Below are 18,483 nucleotides of genomic sequence, written 5' to 3'. Positions count from 1 at the left end.
AATTGTTGACCCTCCTCATAGAGGTCAAAGGTCAGCTACGGAGATCCTTTGCCTATCAAACATCTGTAAGCATGCTGTCCCTGCTAGCTTATTGTGCAACTACATACAGGAATTATTGCTATAGAATTGCAGTGTACGTACTGAGGTGCATTTTGTTTGGGGAAGAACATCTCCAAGTATTGCCAACACTGGTTTCTGCCCCTGAGTTTGTGGCTTTGAATTGCATAAAAGTTCAAAATAAATCCAAATCAAAGGAGTCTATACAAGTGACTCACACACAGGTGGGTTGTCAGAGTCCTGGCTGTGCATGGAGCTCAAGCCTGTGTCTGAGTCCTCATCGTTTGTATTGCAGGCCTTGGACAAACCTCTGGCCTGCTCCACCCAGCCACTGTTCTTTTCCGCTGCCTCTGCCTCAGCACTCACTGCTCCCAGCTCTGCCTTACCATCGTCAGTCAGTTTACTGTTCACCTGCTCTATCTCAATGGTCTCAACTTTGGCCAGTAGGTCCAGAAGTTCACTCTCCTTGGTCTCCCAGAGTGCCAGACTCAGGTCCAAGTCCCCTCTAATGGCGTCCAGATCTGTCTTTAGCCGCAGGCCGATGTAGAGACTGGTGTCCAACTGCGTTTTGATCCTCTCCTCCTCCAGAGCAAGCTCGTTCTCAGACAAACTTCCCACATCTGTGTCCCTTGCGGGATCAGTAGATGAGGTCAGACACATCTCCTCCGCGGCGCTGTCTGTGTCCTTAGCAGCCTCCGCTTCTCTCTCCTCCCGCCGTCTCTTCATCCACCGTCGGTTGAGCTCCTCTTGGATCTCCCCTGTGATACACTCCACGAGCGCCTCGCGCTCCGTCAGCTCCTCCTGCAGCCTCACTACCTCCTCACACTGGCGTGCGTACTCCTCGAACTGCGCGAGCGCCTCCGCTGTGCTACGCGCGTCGTGTCGCTCCGCTTTGCGCTTACAGTCCGAAGAAGCGGGAGCCTCCGAGGAGGAGTCCACCATGTATGTGTCCTGCACATAGTTCACCCCGTGTCTCTTAATGCGATCGAAGTGCACTTTGGCCTCGTATCGTTCGATCTCCCGGTCCAGCTCCTTGATCCTCTGGATCTGCTGGCGGATGGTGTGGTCCTGGGAGATTACCAGGTGAACCAGCGTCTCCATCTTCTCCACAGAGCCCTTGTCTTTAGAAACAGTCTGCTCTTTCTTTTTGTTCATCTTATCCAACTTCCTGAAAGCCTTCCTGACTATGCGTCTTTGTTTCTCCTGGGACAGGGTAGCGGCAGCGGCCGCGGCAGTCCAGCAGGTCCTGGCCGTGCCCTTGAGTCCCCCGCCAGGACCACCGCTCTCCCGGCTCGGGACCACACGGGCCTCGGCGCTGCGCGGCCCGTTGTTGGGCAGTGAGGCCTCGTTCTTCACTAGGACGAAGCGGACGTTCTCCTGCTCGTCCCCCCAGGCGCTCCACAGCCGGAGGATTTTGGTCTTGTTCGGTAAAATCCTTTCGAAGCCTCTCCATTTCTCCACAACACAGTAGGACTGCGGACAGCCGGACAGCATCGCAGCCGAGGCGCCCTGCTGCAGGTTTTGGTCCTCCAGCAAGACTCTGACCACATCAGCGCAGGTAGTTCTCTTCGTCAGCCCAGATACCAGCTTTTCCTCCCGGCAGACCCACACCGAGATTTTCCCCTCCTCCGGCTCCATCTCCGGCTCAACTCCGAAAGAAAAAAAGTTTCAAAAACGTATCCTCTTCTTGTCACTCTATTTGTGGCAACTGAGAAAGTAGGGGATTGAAACAGTCTTTATATTTATAACTTAATCAATATCAACATAAAACTTCACTGAGACAATTAAGATGAACTGCAGCAAAACATTTATCCATAAAGAGTTGCTGCGCTCCCGACGTTTCCTATCAGTTCCCACTTGAAATACGACCAGAAGTCCCGACATGTAACATTGTGCGTCTTGAATGGCCAGAGATATCTTCATAAAGAAATATATCCATTTATATTTTCAGCGGTCTGTTCCCGAGCTGCGGACCGGGACCTCATTCCTAGCTCCCCGGCAGATCGATCTCAGCTCTGCGCGCCGAGAGAGGACGGAAGAGGTGCGTCCTTGTGTGTGGACAGGCTGCTCTGAGTCTGCGAAGTGTGGGACAAAACAGGAGGGTGCTGACACGGCTGGGACACGCCCCCCCCCCCCCCCCCCCTCTCTCCGTCACACACGAAAACACTCTCACTACTGCTTCTCTGCTACACAGAGAAACCTGGACTGAGAGAGTAACAACATTCAGTCTCGGTTGAGTCTAAATTTAAAGTCTGAGTGCTGCTAACAGCTTCATTTTACACTGAATGACACTGTTTTGTTTGCAGAGTTTGGAAGTCCATGTTTATCTGATCAGTTACGTCAAATCTGCCAGCTTCTGTTTATAATATCTACACACTCATATATTTCGAGATGGCATGATCTGGTGCGCCTTTGAGATCAGTGACTGGATTTGTGTCGACTGAACTGAGATGTAGTTTACAGCTATATTGGTAAAAGTATGGTGACATGTAAATGTCTTAAGGCACCTAAACTTCCATTGAGCATTAACCTTTTATTCCCATTCATATTTCATTGGCGTAATTTGTACTATGTACTCCACCCCAATTGTCTAACATAAAAGTTACAAAATGGTCTGGATATAAGGGTGCTTCATAAACAGCTTACCCCCCACTTCACAGTACAGTTATGTTCTTATGTATTACTGTACTTTTCTGCTGCAAAACCAATTGCCTCTTGAGGGGCACAATAAAGTTGAAGTTGAATTTGGGCATTTTTTTGATGACAATTCTGTATATTTACTTAATATCAGAACGTCTTATTGGCATTACAGCTTCATGAGCAATTTTGCCAAAGCATCTCTACGGTTATTATTTATTTTTACATTGTTACTTAAAGCCCTCTAAAAAGATCTTCACTATATCTCATTAACATTTAATATTAATCAGAAGCAAGCGTCTAGGAAACATGAGCAAACAACCCTGCAGCTGTCATCTTGAATTCTCATCTTAATTAAAATCCTGTTGGCAAATCCAGTGAGAAGAGCACAGACAAAACAGAAATACAAATCTCCTATCGAAATAGCAAATGTTACATTGGCAGACAATTGTGTCTACATACAGATCCCCATCACTCTTACACAAATGTATAAAATAGCTCTGTTGTGCAGGATCACAGGACCGTGTACCTGCCATAATAAGATTGTAACTCACATAATATAGCTGTTGCTTTTTCGATCTTTATACTTTCTCCCCTGAGTTTCTGAATTATCTTTGTGTTTGATTTTATTTGCACATTTTTCTTTTCTGCAAGTTCTGTGATGAGTGGATTTATCAATTTGATATATTTTTGATGATGTCAGTACAAACTAGAACTTATGCGTCCAGGTTACAAGCCAAGAAGAACCCCAGACTAAAGCTAAAACACAAACGAAGCTCTTACTCAGCAGTGTTACACTGCAGTGTGCATTGTTGCACTGTTCCATCTTTATAATCCCCATACAGCTGAATGCTTCAGTGTGATGAAGCTCAGCTGGATTGAGCATAAAGCAGAAGGAAATCCGTCTATTACACCCTGCGGGGTTGTCTTATAGTGTCTGACCCCATAATCTGCTCTTTCAACTATTTCAGGCCAGAATATGGTCGCTGACTCTTATAAACCGATTTATCTGCATTAAGAGCGCTTTGGTGTGTCTCTCTCGCTTTCTCTCTCTCTCTCTCTGTTTGTGTGTGTTTGAGTATTACATTAATGGCAAGTGTTCATCCTCACCAGCCACCATTAGTCTGTTTATAGCTCAGTGATGCATCAAGCTTGGTTTGTTGGTAAAATAACTGCTTGAAACCATCTGGGAATTTGAACACTGCACATGCATGTATCCAGACACAAACCCATTACGCACCACATCATGTGCACCCACTACATTTGGACAAAGGATTGTCAGTGCTATGTGGGGGATGTGAGATAATAACAGAATGTGTGGGGTTTTTTTTTTTAATCTTTGATCCCATTTCCTGTGAGGTGGTCACATCTGTCTGACCTGCTGACTTACTATTACTCGTTTCAAGGATTTGGTATTTACAGCATTAATTGTGACCACAAAGCAAGTCTAAGCCAAACATTCTGTCAAAAAGTGGCATTGTTAAATAAAAATCACAGTTTCATTGGTAGTTGAAAAATAAAGTGTTATGTCAGCCCAGTTATGAAACATTTCTTTCCATCTGATGGTTAAAACACAAAGGAAATCATCAGTCATCTGCACTGAGGTATGATTAGAACAATATGCTCGTCAATAAGTCAAGTTCAGCCCTAATATTTCTTCCAAAGAGAAAACACTATTTATTGTTATGTAAAGGTGTAATCCATTAGATTATTCAGAGTAATAGCCTAATAGTCCCATTATATGAATTGTTAATACACACACATTTTGCAAATATTTGTTTGAAAGTGACATACCTACTCTGCCATTAAGAGAAATACAGAGCTTTGGAAGAGCTGTGGGTTGAATTCTTTGAGCATGGCTCCCTCTGGTGTTTATATAGAAGACTACACTGTTGGAGTAACGTTGGCCTGTTGCACAGCATTAATGACAAAATATATTAAAAATAAAAGTGATATCACAGTTTTTCACCGTTGCTTTGGCAAAAACATAAAAATGAGTGGCATTAGTCTCTAAACAGAGCATTTCTCACATGGATTACTTCTTTACTTTACAAACGGTTCAAAAGTAAAAGGATGTATTTACTGTAAAAAATCCTTGGTGGTTAAAATGGAAAACACTGCCTCTATAATGAAATATATAACTCTTAAATATGTTAAGCCTTGGACTCATAGTGTAACTCCTCGAATTAAAAATATTTGAGTCAACTGTCAGAACCTTTTAAAAAGAAAGCCAGATATTTTCAATAACCTGCTGGTGTCATAATGACGCACATCATTAAGCAACACATTCATCTTCAGTGTAGTTTGACTTGTATCATGACACCAATGCCCAAATTTAGCTTACAGATGTGACTCCCCTGTTATCTTTACATACACAGAGGGGTAAAACTGAGGCTTAACTATGAAGAGAAATTTGGTCAGAGGGAGGACTGAGCTTTCGTGCAACCTTAAGTTGGCAGCTGCACTCTGCCAAAAACTCCTCTTGTGTTTTGTAAGTTCAAAAACAAAAGACATGGTTTGAATTGCAGGGCAAGAATAGCACACTCACTACTGCCATGTAAGTGTAAGTGACTGTAAGTCCGGAATGCAGTCATTATAAACAAACAGTATAGGAACCATGATATGAGACGCTCTTGAACGCAACATTATTTTGCGGATCTCAGCTGTTGTTAAAAACATTGGTTTCCATTCTGTTATTATTATAATAGCTATATACATTATAACTTTTTTGAAAAACATTTATATAGTTTTTTATTAACGGTCATATTTAAGTTCCTATTAGTTGTTATTCAACAATAGCATTCATATTTCTATCAATAGAGTTGTCTCTCTCTTTCTCTCTTAACCCAACTGGTCAAGGCAGACAGCCATCCATATGAAGCAGGTTCTGTTTAAAGGGCCAGGTTCTCCTTAAAATGAACTCTACTTGCCGTCTTGCTGTAAACAATATGCAGTCTAAACCTGCTCTTTATGTTAAGTCTAATGAGATTACTTATGTTGTGATTGAAGTCCTAACTATTTGAATTGACTTGAATACTGACAGCGCTGTGACCGTTGAAACTGGTGTTTGTGTGACAGGAGTTTATTTGCTTGGCTAAAGAGAGTATTTTACTGGCAATGACTTGGGAAATAGAATTTCATCTATCATCCACACAGTATTTTTTAGGCACGTCTTAATCAGTGGCTTGGACTTTGCACAGTCCTGTAGATCCTCTGTTGTAATCATGGAACCCAATTCATGTAGTAACAGTCTTTAGATTTTTATCACAACAAATAAAATATTTTCTCAGCTGACTAATAATTTATTCAGAGTTCAGCCTCTTGAAATTATTTTTAATGTGGACAAATGAGTAAAGACAAAACCCAAGAGCACAGTGTGGAACTGACCATTTATTTAAACTGAATAGCATATGCATACAAAGTCTCTACAAAGCTAGAAAATATCTAACATACTTTTAGCAATGAGGGGGGAAAAGTTACCAAATAAAGATCAGACCCTGTGCAGTACCAATAGACACACATTACTAGCTCTGGATTTTCCTAAATGTACTCTTTTCTTTGCAAAATAGGATCAACATTAGAATATCAAAGATATACACAACATCTGTAATAAACGGTATTGTCATCTTTATACAAAGCACCTTATCAAAACCCCTCAGTGCACTCACAGGTGCGCTGCATATGCACCGGTGCAGAAAGAGTCAAGGCCATTTTGGAATTGATTACAGACAAAGTATCTGTGCCACACGTGGTTCAGAACAGAAGATAAATATCCAGCTTTCACATACGAGACGACGATAACAACACAGACAACAATGATTCAGAAACCCATCAGGTTAAAACTTTTTGAACCTTTTCCTTTCAGCAACAGTAGACACTGTTCTTTGTGTGAATCTTATTAGTTTGAGCACTTTCTCCATTTGATTATAATGAGTACACATTGAACAGAAAAGCCCTACAGTCAAATCCTTGTTAAGTTCAACAGGCTTTTAGGACGTTCTCATACAGGGCCTTTACAATCTACCAACCAAGATGATAAGAGTTGTCCATATTTAACAAGGTCAAATTAAAATGTTTGAATGTGGAAATGGGAGTTTAAAATCCTATGTTTGAACCTGATTAATAAATGTGTCCATTAAGATATTTTCGTCTTTAATCTTTTGACTTACATTGGTGCTTTAACAGTATAGCTACAGGTGTTATAGGTTGATAGTCTCTTTCCTTGAACATCATGTTTGGAGAAGTTTGTTATGTTTTCTTTTGTTTAAACCCCGTCCTACTGTATCTCATGCATGATTGCTGTCTTTGGTACGCAGGTTGTAGATGATGTCCTGAATGAGGGTCATTATTGCAAACTCAGCCCCTCTAAGTTTGTTAGGTTATCATGTACTGGTCATGTTACATGTTTGAACTCTGCATTGAAGGTCTAGTAGTCTGCCTGCAAACAACAAACTACTCAAGAGTGAGACAAACATGTGGAAAGGTTTGAGGCAGGGTATTATGATTTACCCATGTGTTAAAAGGATTGTGTTTTGTAGGACAGGTAGCTTTGAGAGACACCCATCGGAGTATTTAGGCAAATAATATCAAAATATGTTGTTTTTTGGACAATGTACATTTTTTCTGCAGTACTGTTATGGTCCTTCCACATCAGTCAGATATGAGTTATTACTCGAAAAGACCTAATATTTAACAGCTGGCCACTGGTAATTAAAGTCAGTTCATTTGGGATGAGAAAAGTTGCCCTGAACACAAAGTTTTCTCTCAATGCCACATAGCATTACAGATGCGCACACAGGAAACATAGCACTGTGAGTCTTTATCAGCATATTGTATTCTTAAATGTTACAATTCTCAGTGCTCATAATTTCAGTGTTCATTGAGCACATAGTGAGTCAGTCAGGAGTCTTTAACACTAACAACAACCTACAAGGAGGCCCGGGGTCTGTTCTGAGAGGCAGGTTTACAGACTTATCTGGCTAATTTTGATTTAAATAAATAGATGTTGGATAAGACCAGGTTTTCTCATATGGAAGTCTTATACTATTTTCTATTCAGCTTTAAAGAAAGAGTTCAACATGTGAAATACACGTATTCACCTTCTTGCCAAGAGAAGATCAATACCACTCTCATGTCTGTAGTTGATTAGCTTAGCTTTGCATGAGCGGAAATAGGGGTAAACAGCTAGCTTCACCTATCAGAGCCTCTAAAGGTCACTAAACACATTTGTATTGTTTGTTTAATTCAAAACCAGAGCGGAAAAAAAGTTTAGATGAGGGACTATTTCTTACTAATTTATAAGTAACTTTTTGTAAATCACTACTTGTTGGCTTAACATTCTGTTTATTGTGCAGATAAAACATGCTCATCTGTGAGTTTAAGATTGTTGGTAGGGGGATTTTGTTACCTTTGGAAAGGGGGGAAACAGCTTTTCCAACTTCCCCCGTTTCTGCTCTTTAAGCTATGCTAAGCCAAGGTTTAATTCATTTGAAATTATTTTACAGCAGGGACGTGAAGATATGCAAATTAGATTTGGTGGTTACAAGTCAAAGTTGCATTTCATTACCAGATAACAGCTAGTGGGCAAGCTTTTTCTTCATGGATCTGTCACTCATACATTAACACAAATACATGTGGTTTCTGCCATAAGATACCAAGTGAACAAGAATTCGTCCCAATATTGTCCTGTGGGAAATAAAATACTTTTCGATTTTCTAAAATGATTTAATTCTGGCTGTCTGCAAATAACAAGTAAGAACCATTAAATATGGAATTTAGATCATTAGCCCTCAGACCGAGAAATGGAGGATGTGATTTCATTAAGCATTCTTTATATTCCCTAAATCCTTTAAGACACTACCTTCAACATCAAATTATCAGGTGAAACAGATTAAAAATTTCTACAGCTACCAAAGGCACTTCATGCTTTAGAGCACGATACAGATAAACCACCATAACATCACCTGCTACAATACAATTCAACATTTTTTGGTTTTTAATTCATAAATAACTTTAATTCTGACATTATATCATCTAACTGGAAGAAGCCAGTCCAGGACTGATTAAAGGAAATGTGTCTTTAGTCTTTTCAAGTGAAAAACAAGCACTGAATCAGCGGTCCTGAAACGGAAAACAAGTTGCAAGGATTCTGCTCAGGGCAATATTTAGATTACATACGGACATGATAACATTTCAGGCTTGAACACATTTGATAGTATCGATATGTTAAAGCTCAAGTTAGCTGGTAATAGAATATTGAAGCAAAGTCTTATTTGTAAAGGGAAACAGCTCAGAAAAATCAATGGCTTGTTTTAACAGTTTGAAACGTTTCCTTCCTTTTGACAGCATGAGTGAACTGGTTGTTTAGTTTTAAAGAGTCACAGTGCCTCCCATTGAACTGACCACAATATACATTTCATATTTTTAAGAATAGTCCTTGTGATTTTCAGTGTTTATTATTGTTTATTATTGTCTTCAATAATAAACAGCCTTCAATATATGTAGCCTGTTATGACCTCTCAGCTTGGTAGTTTTGGTTATCAGTGTCTGCTGGTCCCACACAATATTCAGATTGCCTCACGTGACACGATTCATGGATTTTATATGGTGTTATTGTTTGTAACTCAATGTCACCAGTATCAACTGTTAAATGTTCACTGTCCTATACCTGAATCAGAGCTGCATTAAGTTACTTCTAATTCTAACCCAACACTCCTTCTGCTGCTGACTCGATTAAATGCATTACACTAACTTAACAAGGAGTGGCTTTTATTTTGGAGCAGTCACAGGAAGCAGAAAACATTTGTCACAGGTACTAGTGCTTTCAGTAATGCCCAGTGAGCCAGGACTGACATCTTAAGGACTAAAGGTTAACAGGCTAATTTATACTAAAATCTTAATGAGGAGTCCCCTGTTGCACAAAAACGGTACCTGAATTGTTAAATTTCATTTATACTATCTTATTACATTCATTTTAGATAGTGTTCCAGGAATTAAAATATAGTCTATATGCTACTATCAATAAACAATTTCGAAAAATTTAGAAGCTATTCTTTTTTGTCAAAGAAAACATACAAAAGGTACAAATTTTATTTCTTTTCTTTGGAACAAGCCTCTTTTTTGTGCAAGAATGCAGCTCACACAATTTTGCAGATTCTATCTGTACAAAACAACCCTTTTACTGTACTATAGGATAATGCAGTAGTGTTATTTACTTCTCTGGTTATTGAGGATACACAGGGTCTGACCTTCAGTGTCCAACAGTATCTTGGCAGATAACACACACTTTTGTCAAGGGAGAGAAACATGTAAGATTGTTTTTTTCTCCTGGGTTGAGTTTCCCCAAAGCACATGACAGTAATACCAGTTTAATGTCCATCCTCTCCAAGAGGAGGAGACACCAATTAGGAGGAGTTGTTAAACCTCCTGGTGATATCAGAGTCAGGATGCTGGAAAACCACCCAGCCTGATTCTGATGTGTCTCTATGGCTGCACTGCCACAGTGCTTTTTTTTTTTTAACAGCTTATGAGCATCTGATATTCAGGTTGCAGTTAATATTGATGAGTTAAAATGCTTCTATTGGGGAGGATTCTGCAGCCTACTGTATCATATTTGATGCTTATTAAAGATTACAGAATTACTGTACTGTGGTGTATTGTGAGCAGCAGTAAAAATGCAGCCACATTTCTTCCTCAGTGAGTCAGGTTGTTTGGGGGGTGGAAAAGACTATTGTAGAATGTAGTTTTTAGACATTTTACCTCCAATGTTACCATAAATCACCAAGCAAAGGCCATACGTGTGTGTTTGTGTGTGTGTGTGTAAGTAAGTGTGTTATTCTTTGACGAGTCGATAGATGTGGTGCTGTGCTCCATGCTCATTGTTGGACACCTCGAACACACACGCCATACAAAGCAGGGTCTCCTGAGTGTCTCTGTTGCTCACAACCTAGAGACACACACACATACACATGCACACACAAATAAAAATGGGGTTAAATATGTTTTTTACAGACAGAAATGAATCATAGTATAGCACACATAGTGTCCTCACCAACAGAATAGTGAAGTTCTCCAGCACACTGTTCATCATGTACTTTTCAGGCAGGTGTTTGAGCTTGTGGATGAAGTTGATCATGTATTCACACATCGGAGAGCGACTGATTCTGTAGACAAAGCGTCCATTTTCAAACCGTGCGTATTCCGTCTGAGAAAGGGAGAGAAACAGTTACCATTGAACTTAATAACATGTAATAAATGGCCATTGAAGCAGGGACTCCACTAATCTTACAGTACACGCTGTTGATTGGTTTAATATGCATTAGCATATCCTGTGAAATAAGGTGCACATTCTCTTCCTGGTTCTGGAAAGCTGTGTCCATGATTTTCTGGATGCCAACATTTGGGCAACAGTGCCTCAAGCCAATAACAGCACACAATGAAGCGGCTACGGCCGGACTCACAATGGCAGTAGTGTGCTAAGGTGTAGACATGTATATTTGTGCTTCAAAATATAACAACCATTTGAACATGATGCTTCTCTGAATGACTGCTTAGTTCCCGGTAATGTCGCTCCCTCACTGTCGAGTTTGCTTGACCAAAGCTGCTCTCTCTCTAGCTTGTTGATCCGGGAAGGAGGTGCCTACTTTTGATGGTGCATTTACAACAGCTATTGACAAATATGACTCATTCTGCCCGATTAAAAAACAAGATACAAACAAACCACTTTCTGTAAGTATAAAAAGCTTCAATGACATTGGTTTTTGTTACAGATTTGATTCTGTATCATTTGATTTCAGTGACAAAATACAACAGACATTAATGTCATTGAAAAAATGCTGGAATACCAGTAAAACCAGAGTGCACCATAACAATCTGAATACGTCCTCACCTCCACTTTCTCGACCACCTGCTTGCCAAAGGAGCAGACCTTTGTGGAGCAGGTGATGGTCATGTTCTCTGAGCTCTCATATTGGCTGGTGACACCGTAGAAGGCCGCAGGGTCATCCTGCAAGTTGTGATTCAAGTCCGCCTTAAAATAACACAGAGAAAAAAATATTACCACCAATAATGAGGTCCATGTACACACCCAGAAAACATGAAAACAGTGCCCTCTGCTGGTAGCTCAGTGACATACCATGCTCAAACTTCATCTGTAGCATGTTGATGAGAGAGGTTTGAAAATAAATAGTTCCTCCATATTGTAATTGCACTGTTTTTGTTTCCTCAGATGAATCCTAGTTGTTGGTAAAACTGAATTTCCAGAATAGAAAACAAACTGTCTGCCTGCACAGCACAAGTTTGACAGGGTTAAAATATTTTTTCAGCTACACGATTCAGTTCCCTTTTATTGTATTGGTAAGGAGGCATCTGATTATTTGTAATTTGGGTGAACTGGCTAATTTAGCCAAACCTCTGCAGCAGATTTGTTTATATTTAATTTTCAAGAAACTTTGGCGGTTCGATCCTCAGCTGCTGCCGTCTTGATGTCAAAGTGTCTTTGGGCAAGACACTGTGCCCCAAATTGCTCCCAAAAAGTGCCATCATTTTGTGTGACTGTGTGTAAATGTGGTTAGTTAGAACCTGATGGGCAGATTGGCACTTCGCATAGCAGTCTCTGCCATCGCTGTTTGAATGACTTTGAGTGGTCTGATGACTAGAAAACCACTATAGAAGTGCAGTCAATTAAACATTTAATACAATTTTTGCAAATATATATAAATATACTACAGCAAACTACTTTACTGTCTAAAAATTCTGGAAGATACTGTGAGACAAAAACAATATTTTTCTGTAACCTTGTGTTACTGCAGTCGTTTAATCAGTGCGGTGAGAACATGCTGCACCTGGATGACAGGCCGAGAGAAGTGGAGAAGGGTGTGTACTATTTGTAATAAGTTCTCTAAGGAGCAATGTGTCTTAGGGCTGAGATTGCATGCTCAAACACACACACACACACACACACACACACACACACACACACACACACACACACACACTGAATCGGCTCTATGTAGTAGTAGTAGATTACCAAAAAACATGATCCATTGTGGTAGATCACAGAGCTTTGTAATGAAATTCATAGGGGGGGGTCTTTTTATGCTTTAAGCACATCACTCTTACGTTTATTTTACACTGAACCTCTGTCCTCCTGCATGATTCTACTTGTGATGGCTTCGCAGCTATATTCAGTTCATTCTGTCCAATGCTTTGATTATCAACTGTTTGCTAAATAGTGATTATAGCATAGCAAGATTAAATAAGCATTACAGGCCTATCAAGCTTTGGATTTCTGCAGCGGTATAAATATTGCTGTCATTTTTAGAGGGTGATGTCTTTTTTAAGCTTTCCAAACCAAAACAAAAGAGGAAGTGTAAGTAATTGTTTGTCTGCTTTAACATTAGCTACAACTGATTCCTGTCCAAATAAGTAACTACCTGCAGGAGTATTTAAGTCCAGGGTTATTTTCAAGGCAAATGACATTAATTAAAAGCTGAGTCTTTATTATGTGGGATTACAGGTTACATTTAAAAAATCTTAAAATAGCACATCTGATGATATAATAATGAGTAATATATAGGCAGTTTTGTCATGCTCATTACAAAAGTTACAGTCCAGCAACCCCAGCCAGGGTTAATTGAGAAGGTGTTATGTACTCCAAAAGCACATTGGTAAGTTCTCATCCTGAAGGTCTTTAAACTTTTCAACTTTAAGTGAAAGTGAGAGATAGGGCTGGTCTGAAACAAAGAAAAGTTATATTCTATACAATTGAAATTAGGAATTAAGTCCCAGACCAATATTGATGATTATTATATGAGATGAGAACCAGTCTGAAAGTGGTCTGACATTCTTTTCAGCCTATGCACAAGTCTTTGCTTTTTATGGAACTGTTAAAAAATCACTTTGTCCGCCTGAGTTTGTCCATTGGAAAATAGTTACCAGATGTTTGATGCATTCTGTTGCTAGTTTTTAAAGTCCTGTGGCCTACTGCAGCCCTTAGAAAGAACAGTAAAGTCGCACACGCACATAGGTGAAGACAGAGCAACCTGTGAGTCAGGAGGTGAGCAGCTGTTCAAACAAAGCGATGGTGCTTTCATCAAACCACCACCTCCATATCCCAGGTGGAAAGACAGAACACACACACACACACACACACACACACACACACACACACACACACACACACACACACACACACACACACACACAATTACAGACAAAGACATGGCACTGGGTGGAAAAATACAGGAAAAAAATAATAGGCTACATGCTTACCCTTTTTATTCATGGCCAAAAGAATTGCAAAAAAAAGTTGACCAAAGTATGAAAGCCAGTATTTTGGAAAGTAGACATTTTTAGACACAGTCTGGTGCCTTAGTTTATTCACGGCACTGTTATATTTGACAAATTAAATGAAAAACAAAACATCATGTGAGCATGAAGTTGTAAAGTGTTTGTATGCTCACCCAGAACTTGATTAGGTAGAAAGCGTTTTGCGGTCCCTTGCCGAACAGCTCCTTAAGGCCGCCCTTCTTCTCCGGGAACTTGTCGTAGATCTGCCTGATGTCCACACACTCCAGCAGGGGGTCGCTATAGCTCGGACTGCTCTGGCTGATGTGCACAAACAGGTGCTTGTTGTACTGAGGGGGGGAACACAGTTGAATTAGGTGTAGAGGGAAAGTAAATGTAGTCAGATTGAAAACAGGTGATCTCACCATGGGTTAAACAGACACAAAAGAAAAACTGACATAGTTGACATTTATGGATGTTTTTGGGACTATGATCTGTATTTGAAACATTTATCTTAATAATAAGATAATAATTCATGAACTTTGGCCATCTTAAACAAATAGACTCTTTTCCTACAAAGCAAAAAACATGAGCATTGTCCCAGATCTCAGAAATGAAAGGTGCCCTGTGAGGTTTTTCACCAAATAGTGGGAATTTGGAGACAGGTTTTTTTTTAAATAGAGCAATGATTGGTTTGTATCTTTTGCTCTTCTATATCAAGCTATGCACATTTACACTCATGCGATGCTGGGGAAACACATATATATGCTTTTGGTTTACATGTTTTTCCACTAATAAAAAATAAAAATGATTTCTGATTGTCTTTCACAATTGACATGTGTCCAACTGTAGTTGCCTTTGTGTTTGCTTATCATTTATTTAACCTTATTGATTTCATTGTAATCTCTATTTACAGATTCTACATCGTAGAATGGTCTACATAGTTGAATCTGTAGGCAGGGATGTGGATTTCTGGGAAGGCAAGTGTTCTGGTTTCCGTTTGAACTACTCTTTTAGTCTGAGTAATATTGACCAATAACATATCAGCAGGCTGCGGCGTATGCAGGAAAAACAGTCTGTGAGTAGAGCAAAAGCAGGTGGAACGTAATCCGCTGTAATGCCATCCTGTCTCCCATCAGCGTGAGTTTTCTTCTCCTCTTGAGGACAGACCTGACAAAGCTTGACTTTTTACTTCTTACAAATCTACATCATGATGTTTAAATTTCAGACTCAGACTCGTTAATAACAAGTAAATCACAAGAAAGCGGTTTCTCTTTCTGTAACAATGCAGCACGCGGAAAAGGATGTCTTGACAGGAAGTCATTTAACGCTTACCGCCCGGCACGTTCACTGGTGTCCCCAGAGGCTATATTGTCTGAGACTATAGCCAATGGGATCTGAGATTGATTTCATTGCGATGAAATGTTTATATCAGCGAGGCCCTCATTACAGCAATGCAAAATCATAAAGGTAACGTGGCACCTTGTGAGTGTTTAAAAGTCAACATAGAACAGATCGAGGTTTTTACTGTCTAAACAGAAAGCAACAAGATGAATGCCAGCTGTCTGTGAGCCCGAGGTAGAAAAATGATAGTGAGTCCATAGTGTGGCAGGATGACAGATAGGCTGAGCAGACAGAGAGATAGAGCTTTACAAAGGTTATTCTTACTAGGATACACACAAGGGCTTTAATGCTGTTCTCTGCAGTGGGGTTATCTGTCATCTCTGTTTATGGGACAATAGGTAGAGCTTATTGCAGACTGGGGCTCTGTGTGTGTGTTGGAGGGGGGGGTGTTTGTGTATATGTGTGCTGTACTCACTGCCTCCTGGTCCCTCTGTGTCTCCAGGAACGACGAAAAGTCCACCAGTCGTAGTTTGGTGGTGCCGATGGAGCGACCCTGCCACGCAGGCTCTCTGTGTGTTTGGGCTGCAGTGGGAGGCTCGTAGCCTTGACAACACACAAACGCAGTCTGTTTAACCCCACTTCACCACTGCCATCATGTACAATCATGCTATTTAACAGGGTTAGCAGTAATACTAGCATTACTCTTTGCTATAAATGTGTAAAATTTTTGCCATTACTGGAGTCCCATGGACAAAGCTTGACTGAGGTGAGGGTGCAGCACTGACTGGCAGTTAACAAAAGTAGGAGTAAAGTGGTAACAATGAGCAGGACACAGTGAAAGCTCATACACTGCACGCATAGAAGCCACTCTCCTCTTGTTAGTTCTGTGCTATTGTAACTGACAGCCATCACTTGGCTTGAGTAAAATTAACTAACCCTCAGGAGTCTTAATGAATTGTTAAAAATTCACGATGAAATATCCATAAGGGGAGTTAAATGACATGCTCAAGTAGCTTTTTGTTTATCCATTTTTCATTTAGTCAGATGGCTGGATTACACACTGTGAGCCATTTGGCAAGTAGACATTTTTTTCCCTTATTGACCCCCTTATCTGCATTTAGCATTTGCAATTTAGTCTTATTTCTATACAAAAAAATATTTAATCTAAGGTTGAACTGAAGATACTGAAGTAAGTCATTCATCATAAGTAATGTCAAAAAGGTCAAACACTTTTTTTACCTTCCCACAGACAAACACAGGGGTGCACGGGAGAGACCCAGGGGCCCAGACAGAGTGATAAACTACCCTGTAGAGAGCCAGTGGCCTAATGGCAGGAGAGAGAACCGCCTATTTGCTTTACAGAAAGGAGATAATTGCACCGTGGTCAAGCTCACCTGAGATTGTGGTGGTCCCTGCAGTCTGCACAGAGTAGGCTTGCTGAGAGAACGGCTTGATACTAAGACAAACAGAGACACAAACAGACAGACAGGAGAGTATTGAAAAGGCTGAAAGAAGAAGAGACACAGTAGGGCCAGTCACATTGTGACGCAAAGAATTCTGTTCCATGTCTTGTGTGAAGAGTAGCAGGAGCACAGAGGTCAAGAGTGCCTCTGAGTTCAGTAAAAGCTATACCAGCCCCATTTACTTCCATTATCGTCATCATCACATAGTCATGTAACAGCACCTGGCAGTGAACTTTAAACACATGATCCCCACGATCCATGTGAACAGAACTAATGTGAGCTACAGAAAGAGCAGGTCAGCAGCTCTTAGAATTCAAGTGTATAGATGTTGAAACTTTGCATATTGTATGCAATATTCAGTAATAAATAAATAAATAAACAATAAAATACTTGCCCAAATGAAGAAAAAAAAACATTCCAAACATAAACCATGTGAGTCAGGAAAAACCACATCTATGGTTTTCTTAATATCACCTGAGATGGATGAATGTACACACACAAGCCTATAAATCAGCTGAAGCTTATCATCGACGTACTCATCGACAAATGTTTTCTTTACATACTGTATGCACACATAACAACAAGTGAAATCAAAATCGTTCACTATCTAGCTCATTGGTTACCAGGACATTGCAAGTAGCTGTTTTTTAGATGAATAGAATTTAGTTTGCTGACACAACCAGTCATTATAAGTCATATAGGCCAATGAGCCCCATATCAAAGCAATGTCACAGTTCAAAGCTGAAATTCTGTGATTAAGTTACATGAGGGTGTGTAAGGTGAGTGGGGCTTACTCTTCTGTGGTGGAGCTGGACTGTCCTCCAGGAATCATGCCCTGCCATAACTGGAAATAAGCACACACACACATTAATACCCTGGACTGGACAATTACTCCATTGTTGTGTTTCGTGTATTTATTTGAAAATAGTTAATACAGAGTGTGCGTGCGTGCGTGCGTGCGTGCGTGCGTGTGTTACCTGTGCATTGCTAGGGAAGCTGGCCCGTACTATTCCAGGCAGGAGCTTGCTGTGTATGGCTGTTGCTGAGACGATCTGAGCGGAGGACATGGAAGAGATGCTCTGCAGAGCCTTCTCCTTGGCATTTTGGTCCTGCAAAGAAACAAATACACAGATAATTAACTTCATGATCATCATAATAAGTACACTTCCGTTCACAGCTGGCCCTATACAATCCCAACTTTCTTTACAGCTATGAAAACAGGACTTAGTTGACTATTTTACAAAATAATGTTCATTCTCTTGTTAACAGCCTTGACAGTCAGAGCTCTCAGGCAGACATGAGAAAATGCTTTAGTAATTAACTTTGAGATGCCAAGAGGTTCCTGCTGGATCTGGCTCACCTGGCAAACACTGGATTAAAGACTTTGACCTTGGAATCTCTTCTAATTATCTGCTAAATCCAACACCAATTAGTGTGCAACCATGTGTGCTAATGTCCAAATCACCTGTTCTTAGGGATTTAGGGAATATAATATCTTCCTCTATGCATGTTTAAGTTTGGGTGTAGCTTTCTGACTTATGGGCCATGGGGGAAGTCATAGCAACATCAGTTTATTGTCACTGAGAGAAAACCTATCTTTCTAGAGGCGGTGATAGTATCATAGGAGGCAATGAGATGTGAATCTTGCTGGATTTTCATATAAAATATCAGGAACCAGATGGGTTTGATAACATTC

At 40.3% G+C, this 18,483-nt stretch overlaps 2 protein-coding genes across 2 annotated transcripts in view; both read right to left on the bottom strand.

The window, feature by feature from the left end:
• Positions 1-258: 258 nt before the first annotated feature.
• On the bottom strand, positions 259-1,695 carry rassf10a (Ras association domain family member 10a). Its single transcript, XM_069687125.1, has one exon. The coding sequence runs from the start codon at positions 1,693-1,695 to the stop codon at positions 259-261; it is 1,437 nt and encodes a 478-aa protein (XP_069543226.1).
• A 4,381-nt stretch (positions 1,696-6,076) lies between these two features.
• The window catches only part of tead1a (TEA domain family member 1a), a 22,136-nt gene continuing 9,729 nt past the window's right edge, over positions 6,077-18,483 (bottom strand). Inside the window, exons 4-11 of the mRNA XM_069686925.1 lie at positions 17,765-17,896; positions 17,582-17,631; positions 16,719-16,780; positions 15,800-15,927; positions 14,157-14,330; positions 11,582-11,722; positions 10,745-10,897; positions 6,077-10,639 (exon numbers count right to left, since the gene is read on the bottom strand). Of these exons, the coding sequence (XP_069543026.1) occupies positions 10,526-10,639; positions 10,745-10,897; positions 11,582-11,722; positions 14,157-14,330; positions 15,800-15,927; positions 16,719-16,780; positions 17,582-17,631; positions 17,765-17,896 (954 nt within the window). The 3' untranslated portion in view covers positions 6,077-10,525. The remainder of the gene's footprint in view (positions 10,640-10,744; positions 10,898-11,581; positions 11,723-14,156; positions 14,331-15,799; positions 15,928-16,718; positions 16,781-17,581; positions 17,632-17,764; positions 17,897-18,483) is intronic.

Source organism: Semicossyphus pulcher, unplaced genomic scaffold (genome assembly GCF_022749685.1).
Source record: "Semicossyphus pulcher isolate SPU_LCO1_2020_fin unplaced genomic scaffold, fSemPul1.0.p SCAF_8, whole genome shotgun sequence".
Classification (NCBI taxonomy): domain Eukaryota; kingdom Metazoa; phylum Chordata; class Actinopteri; order Labriformes; family Labridae; genus Semicossyphus; species Semicossyphus pulcher.
Note: the sequence above shows the minus strand (reverse complement) of the source record. Positions and strands in the feature narration are given on the sequence as shown.

What these genes read in the sequence shown, in the direction of transcription:
- rassf10a (XM_069687125.1), bottom strand. Translation starts at nt 1,695, where the DNA reads ATGGAGCCGGAGGAGGGGAAAATCTCGGTGTGGGTCTGCCGGGAGGAA.